This window comes from Sardina pilchardus, chromosome 17 (genome assembly GCF_963854185.1).
Source record: "Sardina pilchardus chromosome 17, fSarPil1.1, whole genome shotgun sequence".
Classification (NCBI taxonomy): Eukaryota; Metazoa; Chordata; class Actinopteri; order Clupeiformes; family Clupeidae; genus Sardina; species Sardina pilchardus.
The window spans coordinates 974,088-984,546 of NC_085010.1; the positions used below are offsets into that span (position 1 = coordinate 974,088).

The following is a 10,459-nucleotide window of genomic DNA, read 5'->3' on the forward strand; positions in this document are numbered from 1 at the left end:
TGGATCCAAGTTCAGGTGGATTGCACTAGATGCCAACTGAAGCCTACCGTAGTCTACACACTCTTTCTCTCTCTGCCACTGTGACAAACTGTCCAAATCAGTGCTCCATCGTTTTTAAAGTCAACCCAACTTCTAGTGCCGCGCTGCTGCGCTGACGAATAGTCACCCTTTTCCCTTTACCTTTCGCTTTCTTTTTAAAGTATTTTCCTCTCTCTAATATGCGACATATGACGCGTGAGTGTATGGAATTGAAGGACTCAAGACTTTGTTCGTTTTAACTTATTTAATAGGAGTCATAATAAATCGAGCACATTCACATCTTTTAAGCTTACAGTATTTTTGGCACATAAAACTTTCACACAAGATACTGCTAAAATAATGCTACCTCTGCACACAAAAAACTTCACCTGACAGAAAATCTAACACTGGCATATATCATACATACCACACTATCATACATATCAAAACAAGTGTGTTATAATACTGTAGTCACAAAATATTTAATATTCAGCCAAAAAAACATTTTGCACTTAATTTAAGAGGTAATTATTTATGCATTTCTTTAACGTTAAGACAGACAACATGGTAATATTCTATACTCAAAAGTGTTTAACTTCATTTACAATAAAAAAAGAAGCAAATGAAAGTTAAGAGATAAACGCAAAAGGATAGAGAGAACAGCGTTTGGCATCACACAGCTCCTCACCAGCACAGTTTGGGGTGAATGCTTATGGTGCTGGGTACTTGATGGTGATTTCTGAGGGGCTAGGTGCCCTATGTTTGGTGCTATTGCAATTCAGAGGGGAAACAACTATGTAAGCATGTCGGACATATGGAATGACTGTGTGTAGTATACGCTGTTTCCAAGGAGAATGTGCAACAATAATAATAATAATAATAAAAAGAGAACATGAGATGAAAAAAGAACATGTACACGAAGAGGCATTCTTCCTTGTGCTCCATTTAATTAGTGAGCCTGAGAGGTCTCCTTTGCTTCCTTAGAGTTTGCAATGATTACGGAGCACAAGAGGTGAAACGAAAGACAACATATAACCACTTGCCGTAGCTTTGGATACCATAATCGCAAAATGAAACAAATGAACAAAAGCAAACATAATGTAAACAAACACAACACCGAGCAACATGAGAGAGGGGGTTAAAAAAAGATTATTTTCTTCATTTGCGGGGATCAAACGTCCATACACGCCATTCCACAGCAAAAAAGCCCCGGACATGATTGTTACACAGAAAACATCCCATCGACAGGTGCCAGCCATGTCAGAGCAAAGATGCAGAGAGATGCATGCAACAGTGAGAAATAAACATTCTGTGTGCTTCTGCTTACAGACAGCAATGCACCAGGGCCCTGTACAGGCTCCTGGGCAAGAGAGGGAGTGACTACCCACATAGAGAGCACAGAAGGACCCAGTCTAAATCTTAAAGATACTGTACCAATAGACCAGTGAAGGTTTTGCATGACTCTTCAGAGTCTCGTAAGTTCGGATCATTTTCCACCAACTTGCACCACTGGAGTATTCTTGACCATGCAGTAGGCTACTCACAAACAGCTTGTCTTTCAAGCCTCCATGGGCTTTTTGAAACTATATGAGTCCTATCAGTGTTTGGCCGATCCACAACCACACAAAACCACGAGGAGAAGACTGCAGAAGCCAGGCCATACAGGCACAGCCCTCTGAAACAGATGCACCCCAATGTACAGAAATAGCAACTCAAAGAGACACTGCATGCACCTTCATGCACTGTGCCCCAAGTGGGCCCCATAACTGCTCCCTCCCCCGTCATACATGCCCCCACTACACACACACGTACACAGCCTCACACTATAGCTGTAGCAAACCACATTTTTTTCAAAGTTATAAAACTGTTCCCATAAGTTACCTGAATTGATTCTTAAAAAAGGCATTTGTACTGCAAAATGTTACTGTCACCCGTGCAGACAAAGTTTGAACCTTTTAACATTGATTTAAAATGAAAAATAATATACATTTATTACATTTTTTTTGGCTCCAAGTTGTCCAAAGAGCAGATTGCAATGTGTAACCAGTAAAGTAGGGAATGGGAGCTGGACTCTTAATACAATCATTGGTATCTCTGTTTTGGTAACAGGTAGTGCATTTTCAAAATCACTCAACAAAAAAGTAGAATGTAAAAAAAAAAAACAGACCCATCATCTTAGGCATCCAACTTCAATAACTTCAGTAACAATAGTCCAAGTCATTTAAGTAACATAAGTGCTTCTTTGGGTATTGAACAGAAATAAAGCCAGAGAAATAACACCAAGTTCATGTTCAATATCCAGAGATTACATTAGCCTAATCTCAAACCTTTACACTACTGCCATCTGAGCGCCCCACGAATAAAGATAGGTGTGTGTGTGTGTGTGTGTGTGTGTGTGTGTGTGTGTGTGTGTGTGTGTGTGTGTGTGTGTGTGTGTGTGTGTGTGTGAGAGAGTGTGTGTGTGTGTGTGTGTGTGTGTGTGTGTGTGTGTGTGTGTGTGTGTGTTTGTGTGTGTGTGTGCGTGCGTGCGTGCGTGCGTGCGTGCGTGCGTGCGTGTGTGTTTGTTGGTTCTATATCTGTTATCTGTATGAAAGTATTATCTTTGTGTCTGTATCTGTGTTGTGCAGGGGGTGCAATAGGAGTTAAGTTTAGGATAGAGCCTCCTCTCCAAAGTAGGAGAAACCTTTAAACTCGTCCTGGTTAATCTGTTTGATGATGTCCTCCTCCACAGGCGTCAAGACAGGATCTTCTCGGGTGAAGTCTTGATCGAAGTTATTTACATCTCGTTTGGTTTTCTGCGCAAGATAAATATTGAATGAATCAATTGAATGTGAAAGCGGTCATTTAATCTGTGATGTGTCTTCATCACACTGAACCCCAGGTGGTTTCCCCCACCAACCTAGTCATCACATCACTGGGGGCAGGTCATTCATTATTGTCATGGCAACCAGACTTAGGAAACCCCTACTACAACATCTCTATGATTGCACCAAGACCACCTCATTCAAAACATAACTGAAAACATACAGTATCTTTCCCCCTTACATAACTCATACAGTGCAACTGGGATGTTTTCAGACCCTTTCAGATCTTTCTAAATGTTGTTGTTTCAGACTCATCTTAATCTGGATGCAATTCATTTTTTTCCTCATCAATCTACACACAATGTCCCCGTCTTTTATGGAGTATTGGAGCAAAGGGCCTTGGTCAGACAGGTAACCAAGGACCCAATGGTCACTATGAGATCCAGAGTTCTTTTGTGAAGATGAGAGAAGTGAGAGAGGAGTGAAAGAAGGACAACCATCAGTGCAGTACTCCACCAATCAGGCCTTTACTGAAGAGCGGCCAGACAGAAGTCATTTTTTGCTGACCAAAAGCACCTCAACGACTGTCAGACTATGAGAAGTAAAATCCTTGGGCCTGAGGAAACAAAGACTGATTTCAATAGTGTGTGTGGAAGAAACCAGGGCCCGTATTCACAAAGAATTCTAAGGCTAAAAGTAGCTCCTAACTGGCGAATTTAGGAGAAACTCCTAAAAATAATGGGCGTGCCACTCCTAACTTTAGAACTCCTAATTGTTTTCCCTAAAAGTTATTCACACAGCATTTTAAGCCTAAAAAGAGCTCCTAAGTCTAGGACAGCTAAAAAGAACTCGAGAGGACTTCTAACTCACTAAGACCTATTCACAACCCGCTTTTAGTGGCATTTCACATCGAAATGTTTTTAAATGAACGTGCGGTTACAGGAGCTGTCATGCAAGGGAATAATTGTGCATTGCAACTAAGGATGCAAAAAACCAAAACCACCATTGCATGTAAACTAAATGTAACGTCTCATTGTGCCTAATTAAATTAAATCATTTCTCCTCTTTGCAAATGTAGGCTACGTGTTTTCATACAGATTCATTTAAAACATGTTGCAAAGATACTGCTCCAGTCTGTAGTGTTTCATTATGCCTAGGCTTTTTGCTTTACTCTTTCTTTATTCATTTAGGCTATGCCTATTTATTCATCATCTTCCATCCTTCACAGCCCGACATAGCGCACGCATTTTTACCAGCTAAGACCTAACACCTGTCACTCAACTCGTCATCGTAGGGGAGGTTTTTGCCATCATTCCCGCGTTATATCATCAGCCAATCAAGGTGGTCACTTTAATCAAGCTTGTGCATGAGTAATGACGTCAACCATAGCAACGAAGACTCACTATTAGTTTAGGAGTTGTCGTTTCTCCTTACTAGGTCTGAAAGGCTTTGTGAATAACTTAAGAATAAAAGTATAATAACTACTTTTAACTTTTAAGAAAAAACTCCTAGCTAATATATTTTAATGCGATTTAGGAGTAGGCCTACTCTTAGTGCTAAGATAAAAATCTTTGTGAATACGGGCCCTGGTAGGTACTGAGTGTTCTGATGGTTGTCATTCTGGGTTCTCTTACAGATGTCCTCACACAAACTCTGGATCTCATTCATAGTGATCATTGGGTCCTTGGATACCTGTCTAACCAAGGCCCTTCGTCTCAGATTACTGAGTTTGGCTGAGCAGCCAGGAAGAACTTGGTTGTTCCAAATTTTTCATTGGAACATTGGAGGCTACTGTGCTCTTGGGTTTCTTGTATCCTTCCTGTCTTCACACAACCCTGTCTCACATTGACAAAACATGCAACACTTGCTATTATATTGGAATATTGTGTATAGATTGATGAGGGGGAAAAAATTAATCCATTTTAAGATGAGTCTGAAATATAACGAAATGTAGAAAACTTGAAAGGGTCTGAAAACTTTCCGGTTGCAGTATACATGCATGCGTAATGCACACCTTTACTGTAATGGCCTCAGTTTCCTTTCATTTTCATTTTCTTGTGCTCTCCCTTGTGTTTACATTGAGGTTGTTTGTTATGTTGTCTACCTTGTCAGTTACTGTATGTTATGAAGGTATGGATGTTGATGTTGTACAGTATTTATTATCATATTAAGCAACCTTACTTTTAAAATATCATTAAGAAATAAACTTTGAAATAATGTTTGTTACTGATTTACTTGACTGAACATTATGGATAACATGTTTATACATACTGTAGATTAAGTAGATAAGACCTTGATTTGTTCGGTTGGTTTTGGTATGGGGGTGTCATTGCTGAAATCAGTTGTAAATACAGGGGATTCAGGGGAACACAATTTTTAAGATTTTTAAATGAGTGGTCTCCCGTTCTTGGTACTTATATTTTCAGAGGAGCGTGAGGGCTATACCACAAAAGAAGGAACAGATACAGTGCCTATAGAAAGTCATCATACCCTTTTGAAATAGTTACTTTTTTGTCTACAAAGTATTAAGTCAGGGGTATGATGACTTTTCCAACCCTGTTATTCTAGTTTTTAGATTAATTTTCAGAACTGTTGACTTTTTTTCCCATTATTTTGATGTTGTACAGCTACATTTGTGAATAAAACTGGAAAAAGACTTTTTAAAAATGGGTTTTGATTTCAGGCTGTAAGACAAAAAAAGTAACTATTTCAAAAGGGTATGATGACTTTCTATAGGCACTGTAAATTACTCTTAATCTAAAATTAAAAAAAAACTGCAGTAGAATATCTAACACAATGAAACCAAAAGCTTCTAAAACTATCTGTTGCACACCACCACCCACACAGGCACACCGTGTGGTAGCTAAGGGAAACCAATGCGGTGTCATTTGGAAGTCAGGCAGAGGGTTACAACAAGGGCAGAAGGGCACAAGGTACAATAACATGATATCGCCCTCTACATGACCTTTCTGTCTCAGCCTTTATCGCTGTATCTCAGCGTCTGTCGCACTAACTGGCTGTCAAAGATACACCTCACCACACACATATTCAGTTCACTCTGGGAAAGCAGAAGTGGGCTGAGACGCTCTAAACCACAGGGACACAAGAGATATGAAACATAAAGAGACAAGACATCATATGTCTGCTGCACTATTATGTGTATGTTCCATTCAGCATATGTGATATATGTGTGTGTGTCCTTTGTGGACAGTGGAAACACTCTACGCATTAAGAGTAAGAGCTGCGTAGTATATGTTTTGAATTGGGATGCAAAGTGTGTGTGTGTGTGTGTGTGTGTGTGTGTATATTTGTGTGTGTGTGTGTGTGTGTGTGTGTGTCATGCACAGTGGCAGAGATGAAAGTATTTGTGTTTGCTTACGATGCGGGGCTTGAAAGGGGGCCTGACGCGCCTCTGCTCCAGCAGGACCCAGTCGATGTCCCTGAAGAAGGGGTGGCCTTTGATGGCCTCCTCCAGGCCCTGGGACACCACGCAGCCCAGCCGCTTGCTGGGGTTCTTGGTCATGAACTGTGCCACGAGAAGCAGACAGGAAAAGAGATCTCAACCACCTGGCCACACATCTAATTCCACATTTATCCAGATCTAGTTCGGGTTTGTGTATGCACACACACATGCACACACACACATGAACACACACACACACACACACACACACACACAGAAAGAGAAAGAGAGAAGCGGGCTCAAATGCAGAGGCACAGAGGCACACTCACCCACAAACCACAACGAGAGCAAGTGCAACAAACTTAGTAGCTGTGATAAAAACATCTGCTAATTCTGCTATGAAAACACTGTTGCAATGAGGGCAATGACGTGTGCACTAAGTGGTTGAAACCGGTGATGAGTTATCAGATAAAGATGAACATGAAAGGCTACTGCAGCACATGGAAAAAGAGCGGGAAAGAAGAAATGAGGCCAAAAACGGACACTGCTGGGAATGTGTGAGTGCAAAAGTGAAAGTAACTGTGGACAGGGTCTGGGTTTGCACATGGCCTCACCGCTTTGAGGATGTTGACCGCTTCTTTGCTGAGCCAGACGGGGTAGAGCACGTCGTCGTGCAGGATGGACTCAAACAGGTCGTCCTCGTTGTCGGCCTCGAACGGAGGCTGCCCCGCCATCATCTCGTACATCAGCACGCCCAGCGCCCACCAGTCCACCGACGGCCCGTACTCCAGCTCCTGCAAGATCTGCAGAGACACAACACCACACTCATGTTCAGTATCCACAGATACATCTAATCTAATCTAATCTCAAACCTCTACACTAACTGCCATCTGAGCGCCCCACGAATAAAGATAGATGTAAAGATGTGTGTGTGCATGTGTGTGCGTGAGAGTGTGTGCGTGCGTGCATGCATATATGTGTGTGTACGTGTGTGTAATGGAAAATTAGAGAGTGAGGAGTTCATACTGTACCTATAATAACATAATAAACCTAAATGTCATATGTCTGTCACTTTCTATCACATACTCAAGAACCAAATGGAATGGAGTAGCACTGTGGTTGACAGCACTATAAACCAGTGAGTTATCAGCAGCTGGAGAGGACACAGAAGACTAAAGTACCTCTGGAGCGATGTAGTCTGGAGTGCCACAGAAGGTGGTGGTGGTGACTCCATCCAGAATGCCCTCTTTGCACATGCCAAAGTCAGCCAGCTTACAGTGGCCCTCCGCATCCAACAGAATATTGTCCAGCTTTAAGTCCCTGAGCACAGACAAATAAAAACAGCCCTTTCAACATTTCATAGCCGATAGTCATGTGGAGTAAACGAAAAGAAGTGTAAAAAAATGAATAATATGCATGGTCTATATTATTACAATGATCTCTAAGGATGTGTGACAGTGTCAGTGTGTTTGGAGTGGGGCGTATAGGTGCTGACTGGACAGAAGCATCACCTGTAGATGACCCCATTCTGATGCAGGAACATCAGTGCAGAAGTGACCTCAGCTGCGTAGAAGCGTGAGCGCGGCTCATCGAACTTCCTCGACCTCTGGATCTGAAACATGAGGTCTCCCCCATTCACATACTCCATCACAAAGAACAGGCGGTCCTGAAGACAAAACAAAACACAGAAAAAACGCATGGATTTGATGTTAGCTATAGATATCCCCCCTCCCCACCCAGACGTGGGGCTGTGTAATTAATCAAATTAATCAATTAATCGTGATTATGACTTCCAACAATTATGAAAATAGCATAATCGAAATATTGTGATTATTTTTGCTACATTCAGTTGCATAACAATTGCTCCTTTTGTCTTGAGTTGTCATGTGCATTATCTTTTTACATGTATTTTTTCCTGTTGGATTATATTTAACATTCAATCTAAAAATTGAAAACATGCCATGGATATGGATGATAGTTCCAAAATCATTGAGTAATCATGTTTAATAATCATATTACACAGCCATATTTTCTGTTCTTATAAGGTAACTGCTATCACAATACATACAGTCATGTTTATATCTGATGTATATTACTCTAAACCACATCCTGTAAACCAACTGTATACTACTGTCTACACTGTACTACTATATGTCTTGTCCTGTCTATGTCTTTACCTGTCTATTCTTCTATATTTGCACCTCTGGTTAGACGCAAACTGCATCAGTCTTTGTACTTGTACTCTGCACAATGTCAATAAAGTTGAATCTGATCTAAAGATGAGGTCAGTGTGCAATATTCATTGACCTGATTCACATCACAAGTACACAAGTTAACTAAGGACACTAAGGGATACTTCTTATGGACAGTAATGAATGAATGACAGTGACAGTAATGAATGAATCATCAGTCATAACAGTCATATCACTGAGCCATCTGATGACAAGTAACGGCTGAGTATACTGCTTTGTGTCAGGTTGCGTGGGATTGTGACACAGAGAATAAATTCCCTTTCCAGCGCACATGTTCTAGGGTGTGGTTTTGACCCAAGAGCTGAGCACTGGTCTGTTGATGTGGGTGGCACATGGATTTGCTGACACAAACAATCGGAGGCCAATATGAATGTAAGATGTCAGAAAGACGTCCTCTCAGATGTCAACAATTTAACTGTCAGCAACGCTGTAGTGTGAACCAAGAGGACAGACAATGATTTGTATTGTCAGAACAGCGGTGGAAGTGCGGCCCCTACAAGGAGAGCCCTGCATGCAACCATACGCACAGAAGCATGCCCCTGCACTGTACACCCACACACAGATACAGCCTCATAACAGACCACGCTCAGTGGCAGTGATGCAATGGAAAGTCCTGATAAGTTAGAAAAGAAGAATCTGTCTTGCTTTGTTCTGTTATGTGAGCAGAACCCCTACATGTTCCACGTATTACACCAGCCTCCGCCTTGCTATTGCATACGTACGCCCGTCGCTATCTGTGCATCAAGGACAATGCTTCTATACACAGAGGCCTTGGTTTTCCTCGATTTCTGTAATTTCACACATTGCTAGGTGCACATGAATCATCGGTCGTCAACGAGAAAGCTTTCAGTTTTGTTTGTGAGCACACAAGTTGCGCTGCACAGTGATTTCTTCTCGATGGGAAGAGCAAGTGCAGCTACTGCACCCCCTTCTGTCCAAATGAGGACACAAAATGAAGCTCCATACCCTAGCCTGGGCATTTACTGACCACATATGACATGTAGTACTTAAGGGCTGTGCAATTCATCAAAATCAAAATTCTATTTCAATTTCAATTTTGACTTCCAGTGACTAATTTCTAGATTTTATTTTCAGCTTCATTTTTTCAATCTCAATATTGACCAAAATTAGTGATGATAATATTGCTGTCATAATCGAGCAGCCCTGCAATACATACATGCAGATATAGGATTCTTTCTCAAACATAATCGCAAAGGAAATCATTTATTCTCCTGCAACTGAAACTGATACAGTTGATCACAGATCGTGGTCTCCTGATCTCACCTTGGTCTGGAAGCAGCAGAAGAGCTGGGTCAGGTAGGGGTGCTTTCTGGCCAGAGCCAAGATGCGCTTCTCCGTCAGGGTGCAGTCCACGTCATCGTCCTGCAGGATCACGTCCTTCTTCAGCACCTTCACCGCGTACACCTCGTCCGTGCCCTTCAGCTCGGCCAGCATCACCTGGGGAGAGCCCGCAGGTGAGAGGGAGTACAGGCAGCATGGGCCAAGGTAGTGGTGGTAGCATAGTGGCTAAGGAGCTGGGCTAGCATGAGGTAGCCTGAAAAGTTGAGGGTTCAATTCCCGGCTTCCCCCGTTATGCCTTTGAGTAAGGTCCTGCTCAGGAGACAATGGCCTTTGGAAAATAACTGACATTTTGTATGAATGAATACATACATATAAAATATAAGTAGGGCTATCAGGTAGAGTAAGGCCTGGGACTATGGGCAGGACCCCTGGAGTTTGCTATTGTGAAGACTACAGAGTGAGACATCAGAACATTCCTGGGTGTGCTGTAACTCTCAGTGGTCCAAGCGGACAGCAGTGAATGGGCACAGTTAAGGGCAGCAGAAGAAAGGGCCCTTTTGGCACGCTGATGTCAAACTTGGCCCAAAGATGAGTTGGCACAGAGTTGCCAGCCTGACAATCAGCCTGGCATTCATCCGCCGAACAGCCCGCCAAGAATGGAGCTGGACACTTGACCAGTG

At 42.1% G+C, this 10,459-nt stretch overlaps 1 protein-coding gene across 1 annotated transcript in view; it reads right to left on the reverse strand.

Moving 5' to 3' along the window:
• Positions 1-284: 284 nt before the first annotated feature.
• LOC134062238 (protein kinase C epsilon type-like) overlaps positions 285-10,459 on the reverse strand; it is a 25,404-nt gene continuing 15,229 nt past the window's right edge. The window contains exons 10-15 of the mRNA XM_062518190.1: positions 9,762-9,935; positions 7,737-7,891; positions 7,407-7,545; positions 6,840-7,028; positions 6,202-6,348; positions 285-2,813 (exon numbers count right to left, since the gene is read on the reverse strand). Of these exons, the coding sequence (XP_062374174.1) occupies positions 2,667-2,813; positions 6,202-6,348; positions 6,840-7,028; positions 7,407-7,545; positions 7,737-7,891; positions 9,762-9,935 (951 nt within the window). The 3' untranslated portion in view covers positions 285-2,666. The remainder of the gene's footprint in view (positions 2,814-6,201; positions 6,349-6,839; positions 7,029-7,406; positions 7,546-7,736; positions 7,892-9,761; positions 9,936-10,459) is intronic.